The sequence below is a fragment of the Silene latifolia genome, chromosome Y (genome assembly GCF_048544455.1).
Source record: "Silene latifolia isolate original U9 population chromosome Y, ASM4854445v1, whole genome shotgun sequence".
Lineage (NCBI taxonomy): Eukaryota > Viridiplantae > Streptophyta > Magnoliopsida > Caryophyllales > Caryophyllaceae > Silene > Silene latifolia.
The window spans coordinates 157,629,461-157,649,391 of NC_133538.1; the positions used below are offsets into that span (position 1 = coordinate 157,629,461).

General features: G+C 37.4%; 1 protein-coding gene and 1 long non-coding RNA gene across 2 annotated transcripts; both read left to right on the plus strand.

Annotated features, from left to right (window-relative positions):
• Nucleotides 1–983: 983 nt before the first annotated feature.
• Nucleotides 984–4,864, plus strand: LOC141627097 (uncharacterized). The gene is made up of 3 exons (XR_012536658.1): nucleotides 984–1,549; nucleotides 1,677–1,959; nucleotides 4,598–4,864. It is a non-coding gene; the product is annotated as an uncharacterized LOC141627097 (long non-coding RNA).
• Nucleotides 4,865–10,928: 6,064 nt separating this feature from the next.
• Nucleotides 10,929–12,944, plus strand: LOC141629254 (uncharacterized). The gene is made up of 5 exons (XM_074442283.1): nucleotides 10,929–11,097; nucleotides 11,193–11,263; nucleotides 11,345–11,968; nucleotides 12,064–12,200; nucleotides 12,323–12,944. The coding sequence occupies exons 1-5, from the start codon at nucleotides 10,929–10,931 to the stop codon at nucleotides 12,942–12,944; spliced, it is 1,623 nt and encodes a 540-aa protein (XP_074298384.1).
• The last annotated feature ends 6,987 nt before the right edge of the window (nucleotides 12,945–19,931 follow it).

Here is a 19,931-nt window from a genome sequence, read left to right on the forward strand (position 1 = left end):
GCATGACAAAACTTTGTTTTGTCAATCTGGAATGAAGATGGTAAAACTTTGTTTCACCAATCTGGAAACTGGTATGGCAAAACTTTGTTTCGCCGGTCTGGAATCTGGTAAAGCAAAACTTTGTTTTGTTAGTCTGGAATCTGGAATAGCTAAACTTTGTTTAGCTGAAGGGTGAACCTGCAAAATTTGATTTCACAAGCTCGAATGTGTGTCAGGGCCCGCCGATTGAGGATTCAAAATTTTTATTTTGAAAAGGGATTAGAATGTAAAATTTGATTTTACAAACTAGGATTTGCAAAATTTTATTTCGCAAAAAAGGCAAGTTCAGAAAATTTTATTTTAAGAACTCAAAATGCATGTCAAGGCCTGCCGACCAAGGAATTTCAAAATTTAATTTTGAAAAAGGATGGATAAGATCGTAAAATTTTATTTTACAAACTTAGATGCGTGTTAGAGCCCGCCGAGCGATACATTTGAAAATTGAAAAATTTTATTTTGCAAAAAAGGGCAAGTTCAAAAAATTTTATTTTAAGAACTCAAATGCATGTCAGGGCCTGCCGACCAAGGAATTTCAAAATTTTATTTTGAAAAAAGGAATAGAATGTAAAATTTTATTTTACTAACTTTGATGCGTGTCAGGGCCAGCCGACCAATAAATTTGAAAATTGCAAAATTTCATTTTGCAAAAAGGGCAAGTTCAGAAAATTTTATTTTAAGAACTCAGATGCATGTCAGGGCCTGCCGACCAAAGGATTTTAAAATTGTAAAATTTTGTAAAATAGTCTGAAATTATTTATAAAATTTGAATTTTGGGGAATGAGTGAGAAAAGTAAAATTTAATTTACGAACTTGGATTAGAAATTGCAAAATTCCATTTTGAAAAGGAGAGACGAGTGTTTATCAGTGGAACTTTGCTCACCCCTAATTTGAGTGGACCCATCTCATTAACTTGATAATATGTTGCGTCTAACAATTGAGTAGTTAGCCTTATCTTCAACCAATTGAAGCTTAGGATAGAAAAATCAACTTTTGCTTTTATTCAGCCCACCGATCAAACATCACCTTTAATTTCTGATTGATTTTCTTCAATTCCTTTTCCACTTATTGTTTTACTTCGATTCGTCTATATACTATTGCTCACTACAAAAAACAAATCAGTACGGTTCTCTAATATGGAATGAGATCAGCGTCGATTGCGCTGTGGCCGTCATTTCCGCTACCGATGGGGAACAAGGTGATTGACATCGGAGCACCATTGAATATTTTGGTTGTGACACCTGATATGGGTGGCGATCAACAGAAGTTATGCCGTCATAGCCATCGCTAGATTGGCGAATTAGCAACTGTCTGATAGCGGTAAACCGTCGAACTTGTTGGCTCCTGAGATAGAATGAAATTAGCAACTGAATGAAATCAGCGGAGGTGTGCCGCAATATCCGAATGAACTTGTTGGGGACAAGATGATCAATGATTTTCGAACCGAGTTTGCATGCTGGAATGACAGATACCAATTTTAGCGATCAAGTTTTCCTTCGTAATATGACTTCAGGTTAGTTTTTCATCCCATTCTCTAATTAGTTCTCTTAAATTCCTCCATCGTTGCTCAACGAAACTCCAATCAATCGTCACTTTGTGAACCCGATAATTAATTTTTTTCATTTATTATTGCTCACAAGAAAATGAAATCAAACCAGTACGACTCTCTGATATGGAATGAATCCAGCATCGATTGTGCCGTCGTGGCTGTCATTCGAGCGCTTGATTGGCAAAAAGATGGTCGGTATTGGAGAACCCTTGAATTGGCTCCTGATATGGGATATTATCAGCGACAGTTATTGTACCGTCGATAAGCAATCGTTCGAGCTTCGGATTGGTGACCGGATGACTGATGATGGAGCATTGTCGAACCCTTGGCTGTGACATTTGAACAGATTTCTTGGCACCAGCTCCAATCAAGCTGTGAGTATTTCCGTCTCTTTATTGACTGATTCATATTTATGCCTCTTTTCTTTGTTTTATTTCTTTACTGGTCAAGTCGTATGCTTGATTATATGATTGAATTGATAGTTTTAATGGTCTTGTGAATCAAGTTGTGTGTTTGATACATAGCTTCTGACCAAATTATGGGTGCTTTCCCTTTCTTAGTCGACTGATGTTGAATCCATGCTCTCTTCTTTGTTTTTTTTATATTTTTGGTTTTATGGTTTTACCGATTTCTCGAATAAAGCAGTGTGCTTGATAATACGACTGAACTGATTCCGCAATTATGACATTAATGCAAATAATTTATGATGTAAGACGCAAGTAGTATGCTGATAATGCAATTAGAATGCTTATGATGCTAATGATGCAAGATGCTAACGTACTTAAGACAATGGAGACAAACACTAGCTAATTGACAATGCATTCTTTTCCTAAAATAGACCACGGACACATGACACATCTCATTTCTAGTCCTGTTCATTTTTTTTAAAAAAAACGTGCTATTGAGCATGATCTGGGCAAGGGACATAGTACTCTACTCCTAGCTGCTTAGGTGTTATGCCTATTGAATTGTCATTGCTTTGTAAGTCCTTACAATATTATTGGTCAGTCATTGCCTAAATGTAGTCAAACATGTGCGCTGAGTGTTTCCTTATGCTCCTGGTCTTAACTGAACTGAACTTAACTGAAACTCTTCACTATATGTTTTGTGGTAGCCCCCTGTTCAGGTCTTTCTTCTGTTTATTTTTTTTTCCCGACCTGGTGTGGGTCGTGATTTTGCCAAAGTTTTTTCTTATTTTTTTTTTCCTTGGATTTTGAGATTTTTAAAATGAGTTTTGCCCTCTTTACAATAACAAGCTCGGCTAATTACCCAAAACTAATACTATAGAAATAAAATACTTTTGTGACCATATAAGTGTAGTGTACATCCACCGAATTCTTAGATGCTAAACGAGGGTGATAAATGGAATGGAGTGGAAGGGTCTATGGTGTTAGAAGGCACTGGAGATCTGTGTGCCTCTCTCACTCACCTAAATGAATGAAAGGATCGTCCCAAGAGGAATGGAGACAAAGTAACTGTGGATTGACTCGTCTGAGAGATGAAAAAGTGACTACTCTGCAATTTTTATTTGCATCTTGGACTGGGTTTTTTTTTTTTTTTTTTTTTTTTTTTTTTACTGGAACTTTTTTTTGTCTTTTGAATTTTTGAGATTTTTGATATGGGATAAAATTGCAACTTTGGCTGGATTTTGTTGTCTTGTGGATTTTTGAGACTTTTGACATCGGATTTGTATCTATTGAGATCATAATTTCTCTCTTTGAATATTTGAGAGTCTTGAAGCTGGATTTCCTGCTTGAAAATGTATTGGTATTTAGACTCATGTCTTAAGTTCATTCTAAGGGACTTGTGGTCACCTATCTTGTTTTAAGGGCATGGAGTATGTGCTCCCGTGTTTTATTTGGTAAGTTTAGGCACGGGTATACTAGGAATCTGATTTTAATATTTTTGGGCTAGTCTTCTAGCCTTAATGGAAATGGATGACAATATTTGCTAAAAAGGTCGATCATATGAGTTTGTGCTCATCTAGTGGTCATTTGAAATATGAGAAGTTATGAATATGGTAGATAGAGAGTTGTGCTCATTTGGTAGTTATTTAATATATGAAAATTTGACGAATCGAGTAGAAGATGGAGTCTCCAAACCTAGAGGTCACCTAGAGACACGACGATCAAGGAATTATCACACCACAGGAGATAGAAAAGGTGGTCAAATGCACGCCCTCGTTCAGGCTGACACTAAGAGGTCGATTAATCTACACTAAAAAGATACGCCCTAAAGTATTTCTAGTCTATTCTACTAGTTAAGGGTAAAAAGTAGAACAAGTGACTAATAAAAATAACATGTGCTCATTTTTTTTTGGACGCAAAAAGGACTTGGATGGTCCTATCTTAATTAGACAGGAACACTCGTATGAGATGATATGACTATAAGAGTGAATTTTCTTCTTCTATTGACATTTTTGTTCTTACTCTTAGTTTTTTTTATATATATGCAAGTGAGAAAGGACTTGGATGGTCCTGTTTTAATCAAATTTTGATGGAAACTATATGTGAGTTAGTATTGTCTAGTCTTCCTGTACCCTTCTTTTGTTCCCCATCTAGAGTGGCTATTAAAATTAGGGTCTCGTTTACTCCTCCCTATCCCAGATCATGACTTAGCTTTTAGAAAATGATTTTATTTCCTTTATAGGAGACATGACTAGTATGGAGTAATATGGCGAAGGAGATGCAGGACTCCCTATAATGAAGAAACTTATTTATCTCATGCTAGGTGAAATCTAAATGCAAGTATCTAGTAAAAATTTTTTTGACATGCTGATCATGAGGTTCTATTGAGGACGCATTGGACTGGGTTATGCAAGGATGGTACTATATGCAAATGCTCATAGGAAAACAGCCTAGATACGATTAGTAAGGTAATGCATGCTCTATATGAGACACTGTCTAAGAATGAAATTTACTATGTGAAGTCCGTGCGTCGAACTGCCTATACTAAATGCTTAAATGGACTGAGTGTCGCATGTAACCTAACACTAATATTTGACACATGCAGGACTTGACGGACTATGATGCAGACGCTTCAATACTACTATACATACTACTATATGCTGATGCTCAGAGATATATGTGCAGATACTTATGAGATGAAACAGGAAGTGGGTAAGGCTAGTGAGTGCAAATGCATATGTATATGTACGTACAAATCTTAGTGCCAATTTATAGACCAAATTTGTTAATGTGTATGTACGTACATGATGCCGACGCCTACTGAGACACGTCTCTATATCAATGCCAATGCATATTAAACTACCTTTTTTTTCTTTTTGGCTAATTATTACAACGAGACTATGTCGAAAATATTAACATACAAAATACACATAATATGACCTAACAAAGGTTCTACGGGATCTATGCTTAGGTTTATGGGTAGGAAATTGGGTACTCACAACATTAAAATACCCGAGGGTATCTCTCGCTTTTGTGCTTCCCCAGTCATATGGACCAGACGAGTTGCCAAAACGCGACATCATGAGGTGGAAAATATGTGTAAGGCCTAGTCGATCGAATGGACCTTCTAAGTATATAACATACTTACCGAGGGTAAATTAGGGTAGCTTAGATGGCGTGATATTGGCTGACGGGGAGCCCACACCTCTTTTGTCTCAAAATAATATAAACAGAAACAAGATCGTAGAAAAACACAAAAGAAATAAAAAGGTTAATGCATAAACAACAAAATATGTAAATAAAACACCACCATATTGTTATGAGTAGGGATGACAATGGATAGGATCTGGATCTTATCCAGATCCGGTCCATATTTACAGGATTTGAAATTCCCATATCCATATCCGATCCGCATGATCTGGACTGGATCAGGATCTATCCATATCCTTTTGACAGTAAAAGAAAAACTCCCTTTTAAAATATGAAATTATTAATTTTTGGATTTTATTGCGATTTAACCTAATATTTTTCTCTATTAGATACAAATAATAAAGCTAAAATTTAAAAAACATAAAAATAAAGTCTTATGAAATTACAATAACACTAGAAAAATATTTCTTTTAAGCGAAAAATGTTAATTAGAAAAAATCATGATTTGATTTATGAAAATATATTATAAAAACAAAGCATATAGTTTTATTATTTGTTTAACTTAACTTATTGTTTAAGAAAATGAAATAAAAATGGATCTAAGGGTAGGATCTGGATCTCGACCATACGATCCATATCCATATCCTTATCCACTGGATCTAAGATATTGCGATCCATATCCGGTCCGTAAGATCTGAATTCCAGGATCTGGGCAGGATCTGGATTCCATTGCCATCCCTAGTTATGAGAGACCATACTTCATGTAAAACCAGTCAATTAAGCTTTTCTTTTAATACTTGTTTCAAATTGGCTTCTGTGAAGCTAAAACACCATTTACGCACGCCACAACCATGTTAATTAAAATTTTGAGGCACAGAATATGTAACAAATACGTCATCGTTATATTTATGCAGGTAAAACAAAAGTCAAATATATAAGATTATAAATAAATTTCAAGTCTTACCCTCTTATTAAGCCCCCAGCGGAGTCGCCACTGTGAGATCCCTGAAAAAATCTCTTTTTTTGTATATAAGTAAATAATATGGAGTCGCCAGTAGGTTTTATAAAAAAACATACAAAAACAAGTTTAATGGAAAAGACCCTTTTTGATCCCTGGTATGGGGACTGATCCGTCACTCCGGTCTAAACCAAAGATTGCGGATTCGGGGGTAAAGGTACGATCAGGGAAGGTGTTAGGCACCCGGATCGCCCATCAAACTGACGGCCTCTACTATTTATTTGTAATATTATATATTTGACGAAATTTATCAAAAGAATAAGAAAAACGATACAAATTATATACAAAGAGAAATAAACTAGGTTAGTCAATACAATAAATAGAGAAAATAAATAAAACGTAAAATAAAAGAATTAAATAAAAAGAAAAAGAAACAGTAAAGAAAAACTTATTTGAATCCTGCACTGACTGCGCTACATGTGGATGTTGATTATTAATAAATTTCGATTTTAAAAATTAACTTATTTCTTATCTTGCTTATATGAAATTGGGACAATTTATTATATGTGGTTTGATTCTGCGATAGAATATTATATTTGAGACGGTACATAAAAGTATAAAATTATGAATCTGGTAGTGGTATTATATGGTGTATATTCGTCGTCTGTCCCCTCTATTTGTGTAAGGCACTGATATATTTATAGTGAGCTGGAGTTTGGAATTTGTGTGGAACTTGAAATCTTTTGATGATAGACTTCCTGCTGGTTTTGGTTAGAACACACGTGCGACGCTTGACAATCTCGCTTCACTATGCACGTCTGACTTGCCATACAAGTTTTCCTCTTGTTTTCTTTCGTATTTTTGCTAGTAGATGAGTTTTTGTTTAGGATTAGTGGAGTATGTGGGCTTCCCATTAAACATAATTTGGGCCTATAACTGGTTACTTGATCCCAAAGCTTTGACAAGCATACTTAATGACGTCCTTAGTCTATTCGAGCTTAGTAACATCATCATCGCTCCTCAGTTTATCTATTGATTTCGTGCCAATAATATATTAAAGCGGGCTAAAATGAAAATAGAGGGTTAACCGTTTAAGTGTGGTTCTATGCCATTTTATTGATTTTCGGGTAATAAGCGTAAAGAGCCTCTAATTTTAACATTATCAATTTTCATTTAGTCATTAAATTTTAGCCTCATCATCGGGTACCTTTAAGGCTAGTAGACAACTTTGAGGTGTCTACATGTGGTTAGTGAAAAGGAGATGTTAGTTAAAAGGTACTTTGAGGAGGTTGGGACGGACGGAGGTAATATTGTTGTTCGTCCTCTCTCGGCAAAAATCAAGTTCCTCTTGAACTTTCTTTGGAACACGGTTGTGCCGAGGAGAGGAGGTCGAGATAAAGTTTCGAGTTATGAGGCTATTATAATCTATTCGTGGTTGGAGGGACAAAAAGTGAACTTGGCAAGTCTTGTGTTGCATCGTATCATCCAAACGAGTCTCACGGTTACCAAGGAAAAATTAAGTACAACAATCGACCTACCATATGGGATGTGGGTGTCTCGGTTGTTAGAAATAAAACAAGTGGTGGGACAGGATAGCTACGGTGTAAGTGCACGGGATTGCATGTGTGATAGGTTGATCAAGCTTATGGGTCTTGCCGTTGATGGACCCGAGTTACTTCTTGTCAAGGATGTTGAGAAAAGCCCGGGTGATTCGGGTTTGGGGGCTATGGAGGCGAAATTGGAAGGTTTATTTTATGACTAGTTTATTGGAGAAGTTTGAGGAGCATTCAACCAATTTGGCTACGGTCCTATCTCAAGTCGGACCGTCACGGTCTTTAGAGTCGGGTTTGGATGCTTCTCGGGTTTATTATTGGATGGATGAGGTGGATAAGAGGCTAGAGGGTTTTGAACGGGAATTAAAGGCAATCCGTGGGGAAGTGTTCCCACATGGTGACTGTCTTACATTTCTCACGAGTCAAGGTGGAGCGTTGGTCATGCACGGAAAGGCTATGGCAAGTGATCAATCGCTTACATTGGAGGCCACGAAAGCTTTGTCCTTGAAGGTGCTCAACTTTGAACGTAGTATTCAAGGTCTTTCTCAGCTTGTGCGGAGCTCCTTAGATCGTCTCGATGTCTTGGAGCATCGTACTCGGCCCGACTACGTGAACCCGTATAAAACCCGCAACATTTGATCTACCCTCGCCTTATCATATTTAGCCCTTTCTATTTTTAGCTTTCTTTTTAATTTTCTCATGGTGTGTTTTGCAAACTTATCATTCGGCCCCATTTTGGCATACACTTGTGGATTATGGCCCAAGTGTTTCTTTAAACATGTGTTTCATTCGGCCCATCGGCTTTAAACATGTTTTCTTAAGTTTGTTTGATAATTAATCTTCTAGATGCTTATAGTTATGCGTGCTAAATTTGCTCTTTATGACGTTTTATCTCGTGTCTCGTCTTATATTATTCTAGTCATTGTTTATTTGTTCTTAACTTTTCAATGATGTCAAGAGGGGGAAAAAACGTCTATATTAAGCATCTACCTAAGCTTGCTCCTTGTCAAGACCGATTGTCTCTTAAAGTCCTTAAAGTTTCGGTTTTCGATAAATCGTTTTGATCTTGAGTTGATCTTTATTATTAAGATGACGGCATTATATTGAAGGGGAACTCTTTACTTAGTCACAAATTAGGAGGCTTGCCATCATCAAAAAGGGGGAATTTGTTGAACCATATAGCTTATATGTTTATGTTTTGATGATGTCAAGGTGTTTTATATTTTATATACTTGTTGCGCGTAATCGTTTGTCTAAGTGTTTTAGAATCAACTTATCTAATACAAGCAACAAAGAAGATTGTGATGAAAGTATAAAATGTTCAAGCCTCTATTCAAGATCAAACGATATGAAGATTCATTCAAGATTTATGAGAAGACGAAGTCCGTCTAAAGATTAATCAAGCTTGGATGATGACGTAGCCTATACTAGAAGATCTCCTTGAAGATTAGAATAGTATAGGTGATTATCTCGTAATGATAACCAAGAATGAGTTTCTTGAATTAGTAAAGTTATAGCTTTGCAGCTATAACATTACTAGTAAAAGAGCTCAATGTTATAGCTCTCCTACTATAACATTGAGATGCTGAGTTTATTATACACGACTTATAAGGTTTCAAAATTGTTTTGAAAATTGTTTAAAGTTTATTTTAAATGTTTTGATAAAAGTATTATATATTAAAGCCGGTTTAATGCGGAGTTCGGTTTTATGTGGAACGTTGACTAGTAGTTGTTTCGGACCAACTTATGAGTTAGATCATGCTACTAATTAGGGTTTCAACAAAGCCTCTCTTAAAACCTAAATTCTAACCCATATGTTGAGCTAGGGTTTGCACGAGTCACGAGGCTTATGATCCGTGATATCTCGTGTTACCTAAGGTGTATTTGGTAAAGATTTTATTCCATAATAATATCTTTACATATCTTATATATCTTGCTTAATATATTTGTTTATGATAAAAGATATTCTTGTTTTAGGAAATCTTATCATATCTTAGAATTTATAGTAAAGAAAATATTTGAATAGATTATATTCTATTTTTTGGAATATTCTTTATTATCTTTTAAGGCTTTTAGGAAATAAATAATAGAAGATATGATTTGTTAACATATCTCCTATATTCGGCTATTAGGGTTTGTGTAAACCGAGTTGCCCTACTCTTTCCTTCCTATAAATACTTTACTCTTTACAACATCTAAAATAGAGACCTTAAGCATAAAAATTAATTTTAATTTTACAAAGCAAACCGTGTGTTTTCAAGCAGAAAAACCGTTTTGTTATTTTTGAAAGGTCGTGTGTTTTAAACTCGTATACTCGTTCTTATTGTTATCGTTATAAGATAATAGTGCTTAGTTGATTTCTTACTTGTTCATTAACGTGAACCTTTGCAAGAATCATTAGTGCTTTCTTATTAGCGTAAGTTAGACACTCGAGTATTTAACGGTACTCATTGAGTTACAGTTAGAGTTTGTTGTACGAGTTGGGTTAGTAAATTTGTAATCCGTAGAAAGGTACTAAATTTATTAATCGAGAATAGTGGACGTAGGTTTCGACTTGTGAAACTGAACCACTTCAAAGACCGTGTGTCTCCTCGTTCTTTCATTCGTTTGTTTATTTCGTTTTACATTCACTAGTTGATTAGTTAAAGTTTAATCAATAAACTTTAAATAATCAATTACATACACATAATCGAAAAAGCTTTCAAAAGTTTTAAATCCTCAATTCACCCCCCCCCCCCCCCTTGAGTATTTTGGATCAATAGACTCTTCAGAAGGGTAAAAGAGTGTGCAAGTCTGAGTATCCAAAGAATTTTAGCGACTTCACCATAAATGGCTCGGATTGTTACCCACTGTATAGAAGGCGGGACATTGGAAAGACTGTCTTGGTTAGGAAAGTTAAGATGGACAATAGATCCGTAATACCGTACAATCCCTACCTTCTCGCAATGTTTGACTGCCATCTTAATGTTGAGGTGTGTTCCACTATAAAGGTCGTCAAATACCTATATAAGTATGTATACAAAGGCCACGATCGTATTTAATTCAATGTGGCAGCTGGGGAAACCACTCAGTATGTAGATGAGATTGAAAGGTATCAATCTGGTAGGTGGGTTTCTCCTCCGGAAGTGGCTTGGAGGATTTTTGGTTTCAATTTGTTCGATATTTACCCACCTGTTCACGCGTTACCTGTACATACACCTAATGGACAAACGGCCAGCTTTGAACCACACGAAACCTTGCAAGGAATTGTAGAGGATGAACATAGAATAAAAACTATGTTGACTGAATTTTTCAAGGCAAACTCTAAACAAAAAGGAGGTCCAAAATACCTGTATAGCGTATTCCCAGAGCACTTTGTCTGGAATGGGAAGCGCAAGGAATGGAAGGCGAGGGACCGTGGGGTTGCAATTGGTAGAGTTGCACATGCAGCTCCTGGAGAAGGGGGTATTATCTCAAGTTGTTATTGGCGCATGTAAGGGGTCCTACGTCCTTTGAAGACCTGTTGACATTTGAGGGCATTATATACACATCATTTCAAGAGGCTACTCTTAAAAGGGGCATACTGAAGCAGGATAATGTAGCTGATCACTGTATAGACGAGGCCGTGCAGGTAGAAATGCCGCATGCTTTGCGCCGGTTGTTTGCAACGATACTCATTTTTAGCTGCCCAAATAATCCTAAAGATTTTTAGGAAATGTACTACGAAGCTCTTTCAGAGGATTCTAGAAAACAAATTGGGAATGACGAACATAGAGTCTTACAGTTGACTGCTGGGCAGATTGAAGAATTTTTAGAGGGGATGGGCATAACTTTTGCAGATTTTAACCTACAACATCTACAGATTGCAGAAGAGACGGGGCTGCATAGTACTAGGGATATAGAGGATGCTCTTAATGCTCATGTTCCTCATGAACAACTCGCTTCTATAAAGAAACTAAATGTGGGCCAAAAAAGTGCATATAAAACAATAATGTATCATGTGAAAAATAGCATACCTGGGGCTTTTTTCATCGATGGACCAGGCGGAACAGGCAAGACTTTCCTATATGGTGCTCTCTATGCAAAAGTTCGAGCGATGGGCAAAATATGTTTGCCTACTGCTACGTCAGGAATCGCAGTGTCGAATTTGTCAACGGGCAGGACTACACATTCAAGGTTCAAGTTACCGCTCGACACTGATAAATCTCTTGCATGTGCTGTTCCTAAGCAAGGTAGTCTTGCTTGTTTGTTGAGAGAAGCAACTCTTTTAATTTGGGACGAGGCTAATATAGCAAAGAAAGAGAACATTGAGGCCGTTAACTTGCTACTACAAGATGTATGCAGCAAATCAAACCTCTTCAGCGGTAAAATTGTTGTATTTGGCGGATATTTCCGTCAAGTTCCCCTGTCCTGCCACGCCGTACACAACAGGAGGCGGTTGAGACTAGCATTGTCAGTTCAAAAATCTGGCCTAGCCTCACAAAGTTTAGTCTTACTGAGAACATAAGGGCAAGGGCAGATCCTGAGTTCTCTGATTTCCTACTCAGACTTGGAGATGGGCTGTTACAGTTAGTGGAATCTTCCAATGTGAATTTACCTCCTCTACTAATCTTAAAACCTAATGAATTGCATGCCCAGTAGAGCTTCTAGTTGATTCAGTATTCCCTGAAGTGAAGCATATTTCATTTAGCTCAGACATTTTCACTGATAGGGCCATTTTAACACCGAGGAACAACAATGTGGATTTAATAAACAAATTGCTTATAGAGAAATTCCCGGGCCGAGAATACATATACAAGAGTTTTGATAGGGTCATTGACGACAGCTGTAACGTATACCCGTCTGAATTCCTGAATACACTCTGTCCTCCTGGAATGACCCCACATGAACTGGTAATCAAAGAAAACTCTCCATTAATTTTACTGAGAAATCTCGATCCTGCAGCGGGGCTATGTAATGGAACGCGGTTAATTTGCAAGAAATTTTTCCCAAACATGGTTGAATGTGAGATATCGACCGGGTATTACATAGGGGAACGTGTATTCCTTCCAAGAATAACATTGAAACCATCAAAAGGGTCGAAATATCCTATTAATTTTGAGAGAAGGCAGTTTCCTATAAAGTTAAGCTTTGCTATGACGATAAACAAAGCTCAGGGGCAGACGTTGGAAAGAGTTGGTGTTTATTTACCTAAACCATGTTTCTCGCATGGGCAATTATATGTGGCTCTTTCACGTGCTAGGTCGGCACAACAGCTCTCAAAGTATTACAGCACATACACAAAGGTGACGACGCTGACACATCCTCTGTGAAGAATATCGTCTCTTTTGAAATGTTGAGAAGGGCGGGGATCAGGTCGTGGTGAAAGGTTAGAAATACATTTTGCCTTTTGGAAATCTGTCAAATTAGGGCCGATGACCTATATTCGCAACCTTTTAAAAGTATACTTGAAAACAAGGTTGCTAGCGCTTAAGTATGTATACAACATACACAAATTAAAATGAGGAAAGATAATGGACTTAAATTGAGGTACATTGTTTGGACTCACATTCAACCATGTAGGAACAAAATACGAGCAAATAGAACTAACTCTCCACTTTCTATTGTTTCAGGTGTGTGGGAGCTATGGCGAAGTATAGAAACATTACTGCAGCCGTCAAGTTTTGTGTAGCGCGTGGTGTCCAACATTATGAACAACGGCCCATTCTTCTTTAATAAACTGTCGTGAAGATAATCCCACGTGCTCTATGTGAAATAAATGTGTGTATTTTGTCATGATTAACTATGTTAACAACGATTATCATGTGCTCTATGCATATTTTATTGTGAACATTGAACGGACAATGTGACGCAATTCAGAAGTCTTTTCAGGTGAAAAAAAAGGTCTTTTAGTGTTTCCTTGGAGTTTTTATTATGTAAATTAGTAGCAACTAGGGTGGATGAAATGGGATGTTTAGCTTGGTAGTCTACGTAGTAATGCCTTTGGTCACTAGATCTATAGGATAATTGAAGTTGTAGAGCTGGTAAGAAGAAATAGCAGGTGTATAGCAATCAATCCCGACATGTTTACCGTTTTTCAGAAAGGCATCGCCGTTCGGTGGGTATTTTTTAAAACAGTGGCAAAAATGGCAATGGCCTCTAAACTATGAAAAAATCTGGATTTGGATTTTTTGCAGTCTACATATGGCTCACTATTTAATAGATGCATTTCAGTAGATAATTAAGAGTGAGAACATTCGTTGCATTAACTTGTAGGATAACTTCAAACAGCACCAAGCCAAAGACATACACAAGCCGATGAAAATATCTTGGGGTACCGCGCGCCCATGTCCTAAGGGACAAGAAATGTAGTTTAGTCTACTTTCTCGTACTCCGTGCACAAATGTTTAGCATTTGTCTGTCACATAATAGTAAAAAAAAACTATGACCGCGGCTATGGCTATTAGTTACTTGCTTGTTGCTACGACTAATACATAAACTACCTAAACTATTGGCCAACACTTTTAATGCCAGATTTTGTATTCTAACATATTGAGAATTGGTAAACAAAGGATGAAAGAAAAGTTTTATTCGGACTCAAATAAAATACTCATTTACAACCATTTCCGAGTGTAATTAATACAGTATAAAACACGCATCAGATGAGTGAATTCATAATGTGATGAACTGAGAATATTAGAGCAGGGGCAAACCAAAGAAATACGTCTTCCAATTACACTAGATCGTTCTACATATTGGGGTTCCGCGCGCAACGCGCGCGGAGAAACAACTAGTACTTTATAAAAGCTAACAAAATTATAGAAGTCAGAGATGTAATTTATGTTATAGACGTCATCAGTCATAATTTTTAATTTTTAAGTAGTTTTTTAGTTCCTTATACTTTTATTACTACTTTTAACAAATATTTTTTTAGAAAATATCCTCCTTTGTAAAGCTAAGCCGAGTCGGGCCCAAGTCTTGATGGAGACCCAGCCAAAAATTACTATAGACCGGCCCATGAGATTTTTGAGCCTAAATAAAAGGCCTAAGCCCAGCAAAAAAGTTGGTCTGACCAAGGTCTGGGCTTATTAGCTTGGGCCTTTTGATCACCTGTAAACTGTACCTAAAACGATTTACTTTCCACGCATCATCATCATACTACCACTACCACTACCACTACCACTACCACTAATAATAATAATAATAATAATAATAATAATAATAATAATAATAATAATAATAATAATAATAATAATAATAATAATAATAATAATAATAATAATAATAATAATAATATGGTTGACTAATGTTTTTTTTCAAATTGATTACCTTTTCGAGATCTATAAATTGATAAAACAAAAATGGTCATTCGGAAATTTAAGATCGAAGATATGGTTGATTTGAAATTTTCGTTAAAAAAAACCCTATAAAATGTCAGTCGACAATTTTTTTCTCTCAAATCGTAGATTATGACGAGATAATCATTTTAGGAAAAAAACTTGGCCGATTCCGAATTCCGGTCAAAGAGTTATGCGCAATTGAGTTTTTTATAGCGATAAAAAGGGCATGTTGTGCAGGAAAATTAAACATGGAGGATATCATGTACACAAACTTAAAAATTTGGGTACCACGTGCAAAATGGCAAAGTTCGAGGGTACCACGTGAATTTTCCGTAAAAACTATTAAATTTAAGATGAGTAGAATTGAAATGGGCTTAACTGAATGAAGCCGAACTGAATAAAATTGAGCTGAAGTGAATTGAAAATAAGTCAGAAAGAACATGGTCTAAGTTTAACTATCAATCCTTTGATTTTCTTGTGTAAAACCTCTGTGCTTATGGAGTTATTTTTTTTTTTTTTTTGAGAAAGCACCCCAAGGGTACAATTAATGTATTAAAGAATTAGCGATAATAGCAATGTTCACAATCGGAGGCAAAACATCCGACCACTCCGACCGACCGACCTACCACTCTAGGATATAAATGAGCTAAAGTATGCGCAACAGAGTTATTAGCTCGACTAGTATATGACCAAATAACAGAATTAAAGGAACAAGATAAATTTAAAATGTCACTTAAAACTAAACAAAACTCAGAATGGCCTTCCTTCTTCTTCTTCAACGCTTTGATAACTTGGAGACAGTATCTTTCAATAATGACATTTGAATGTCCTTTTTGTACAGCCGCTTCGAGACCTTCAATCACCGCAAGCATCGGCCACATGTGGTTCCCACACCTCCTTAAAACCTCTCGACACCGCCCATAAAACCCTCCCTTGATCGTCACGACACACACACCCTACCCCTACCCCAACCCCATCGCCCTCCTTTACCCCTACGTCGACATTGACTTTCACGAACCTGTGGGGTAATATCCGTATAATACCCTATAAAATTAGGACTATAACGCAAATTTTATATGTGATTATTGTCATAAAACGAAAAACATGAGAAAAACGATAAAGCATTAGAAATAACCTCGGGTCCTTTGAGATGCGGCCTAAGAACAGAAATCAAAGTAGATTTCCTCCTAATCGATACACCCAAGACCGTCTGAGACTATGCCCTTGTGCTAGAAATGTATTCTCTAATTGCCTTGCAATATTGAGAGAATAGTTGTGTAAGTTTTTGCTAGATGTGAGATCTAGGTTTTTCAGAGGAAAATACTCTTCAAAACCCTAATTTTCTTTTGCAAATGAATTAGGTTAACAAGAAGGAGAAGCTCTCCTTTTTGTTCTTTTCATTCGGCCAAACCGAGCCCTTCATGGGGAAGTGGGCTTCCACTTCCTCTTAATTTTAACTCGTGGTCCGGCTCGTAAAATGCTAAATGTATATGACACGGTTTTATTATAAATCGTCATCGGTTATCGGCTATTAAAATATCAACTAATAACACGGATTAGCTGAAATATTAATACATGTCCAACACAGACAATATTGTATAATTAATTCAATATACATTAATTAAATATAATCGTTTATATTTAATTTACGAATTAACTGTTTAATTCGCCTTAGCCAATTTTATTTAATCCGTATTAAATAAAATATCTCAACATCGCATTTTGACTAATTATTAGTCAAATAACTCGGACTAACTGCTTAGTCAATTTTCTGGCATCAACATGACTGTATTTTCATACCGTCACATCTCTCAAACGTATCCTATAGGTGTGACTTTTAGGGACCAGTTGATCACCGCCATCTGTATGACAATAACGTCAAACTTATCTAGCAAGCCAACCGTTATTGATAAACGTGGACCAACTGATTATAATACAAAAGTATACCCTTTGATCCTTTTAGAGATTTATAAGTTCTTGCACTAACTGTAAAGGACACCACCCCAACAAGCTCCCACTTGTCCGTACAAGTGTATGTGCAATGACGTTATCCGCACTAACTAGAGGACACAAATTCAACAAACTCCCACTTGTCCGTACAAGTGTATGTGCGATAACCGAATCTCATATTCATTTAAAATTTCTCCCACTCAATGTAAAACAATTTGCAGATCCGGTTCCGCAAAGGTCGTATTTTACAATCGATCTGTATCAAGAGTGGTTTCCCCGACTAGAGAGTAACTTAACTGATAAAACGAATTCGTATTCGAGCATGGCTATGCATTTCGATTCTGACTCCTCGAGTGGCCCTGAGAAATATCGAGTACCCGATAAAGGCTGAATATTTCCTTCAACTCGACTCCTTCCGATCTAAGCACAAAGATGAAATGACCCGAAAAAATTTACTTGGCCCCTGTTACGGATGACCGTGAGAAAGAAACCAAAGTCACCCAAAATCGCCTTAGTCTCAAGAGACAATCTATAGTCAAAAGAATCGACTCTTAGGATCACCATGGAGGTCCTATCCACGACCGGGCACCGAATGTTATAAAACATTTAGGACTCCACGTCGATGTCACAATTGTGTCCTACGAGATATCCGTATAAATCGCCTCTCGTGATTGGTCACCAACCTTTTGAATTATGGCTCGTTGAACCCACCATCAACCGACGTCACAAAATAATTACCTTGAGTTATCAGCTCACGTGGGCAATTAAGGACCAAAAATATAATGTTTGTTCAGTTCACTTTGTGGTGTTCAAAATTGTCGTACAAATCCACATGAAAAACAAAATATATAAATATCAAAACGATGATGTCGTATAGAGTACAAAAGAGAATGAATCTAATCCATAAAAGAGTACTACAACTTAGGAACACGTTTAATTCCCATGGAATTAACGTGCCCTTCATGCTTATCTTGTCGTAATGGTTTAGTGAGAGGATCTCTATGTTATCATCTCGTAGCAATCTTTTCTATCACTACTTCCTTTTGCTCCACGTAATCTCGGATTAGATGAGCTTTCCGTTGTACATGTCTAGACTTGTTGCTAGACTTTGGCTCCTTAGCTTGGAAGATGACACCTCTATTGTCGCAATAGATGGTGATCGGGTCATTCGAACTAGGCACTACAGATAGTCCTTGTAAGAATTGACGCATCCATATCGCTTCCTTTGCAGCTTCAGACGCGGCATAGTACTCGGACTCAGTCGTAGAATCTGCTGTAACACTTTGTTTGGAACTCTTCCACTGATCGCAAAGACCATTAAGAGTAAAACGAATCCGGTGAGATTTGGAGTCATCTCGATCCGTTTGGAAGCTAGCATCTGCAGAACTTGGGTTGCGCATAGCTTTTGATCGCCTCCATAAGTCAATGCCCAATCTTTAGTCCTCCGTAGGTACTTAAGAATGTTCTTGACAGCCATCCAATGTGATTCACCTGGATGCTATTGGAATCGACTTGTCATACTCAATGCATATGCCACGTCCGGACGTGTGCATATCATGGCATACATGATTGATCCTATAGCCGAGGCATAAGGAATCCGTGTCATGCGCTCTTTCTCTTCCGGTGTCTCTGGTGCCTGAGACTTGCTCAAGTGCACCCCTGGAGCCATAGGAAGAAACCCCTTTTTGGAGTTAGTCATGCTGAATCTCTCTAGGATTTTGTCTATGTAAGACTCCTGACTGAGAGATAACATCCGTCGTGATCTATCTCGATAGATACGGATGCCTAGAATTCTTTGTGCCTCACCCAGATCTTTCATCTGGAAATGGTTTTTCAACCATACTTTCACCGAAGTTAAGAGAGGTATGTCATTCCCAATCAGGAGTATGTCATCGACATACAATATTAGGAAGACAATATTGCTCCCACTCGACTTGATATAAAGACATGGTTCCTCGACCGATCGAGTAAATCCATTTTCTTTAATCACTTGGTCGAAGCGATGATTCCAACTCCGAGATGCTTGCTTAAGTCCATAAATGGAACGCTTAAGCTTGCATACTTTCTTAGGATGTTCTGAATCGATGAAACCTTCGGGTTGTACCATGTACAACTCTTCCTCCAAATAACCGTTTAAGAAGGCGGTTTTCACATCCATCTGCCAAATTTCATAGTCATGAAAAGCGGCGATCGCTAAGATAATCCGAATGGAACGCAACATGACTACGGGTGCAAAAATTTCATCGTAGTGCAAACCTGGCACTTGGGTGAAACCTTTAGCAACTAGTCGTGCTTTATAGATATCTTGTTGACCTTCCACCAAATGCTTTATCTTGTAAAGCCATTTGCATTGAAGGGGACGAACCTTAGCCGGTAAGTCAACAAGATCCCATACGTTGTTCTCATACATGGAGTCCATCTCGGATTGCATGGCCTCAAGCCATAGCTTTGAGTCGAATCGGTCATGGCACCTTTATAGGTTGCGGGTTCACTACTCGTTAAGAGTAGAATGTCATCTATGTCATGTTCCTCGACCATACCAATGTATCGGTCCGGAGGAATAGAGACTCTTCCCGACCTCCTGGGTTCCTCAGGAATATTCACCGCAGCCGGGATTGAAGGAATTGGTTCCTCCAATGGTTGCTCGGTATTTGGTTCTGGAATCTCCGACAGGTCGAAGGTTCTATCACACTTTGCATTCTCGAGAAATTCTTTCTCTAAGAATGTCGCACTAGCCGCAACAAAAACACGTTGTTCAGTTGGCGAATAGAAGTAATGACCAAGTGTTCCTTTAGGATAACCTATAAAGTATGTCTTGACCGATCGCGGGCCGAGCTTATCCTCGTGTCTCCACTTGACATAAGCCTCGCAGCCCCAAACCCGTATAAAGGACAAGTTAGGGACCGTTCCCTTCCATAGTTCATATGGAGTCTTGTCAATAGCTTTAGACGGACTTCGGTTAAGTATTAGAGCAGCTGACAGAAGAGCATAACCCCATAATGAGTCAGGCAACACGGTGTGACTCATCAT

Coding starts and splice junctions, on each gene's coding strand:
- LOC141629254 (XM_074442283.1), top strand. CDS start 10,929: ATGTTGACTGAATTTTTCAAGGCAAACTCTAAACAAAAAGGAGGTCCA. Junction 11,969..12,063: donor TTAACTTGCTACTACAAGAT/GTATGCAGCAAA, acceptor CGTACACAACAG/GAGGCGGTTGAGACTAGCAT. Junction 12,201..12,322: donor CTTGGAGATGGGCTGTTACA/GTTAGTGGAATC, acceptor TATTTCATTTAG/CTCAGACATTTTCACTGATA.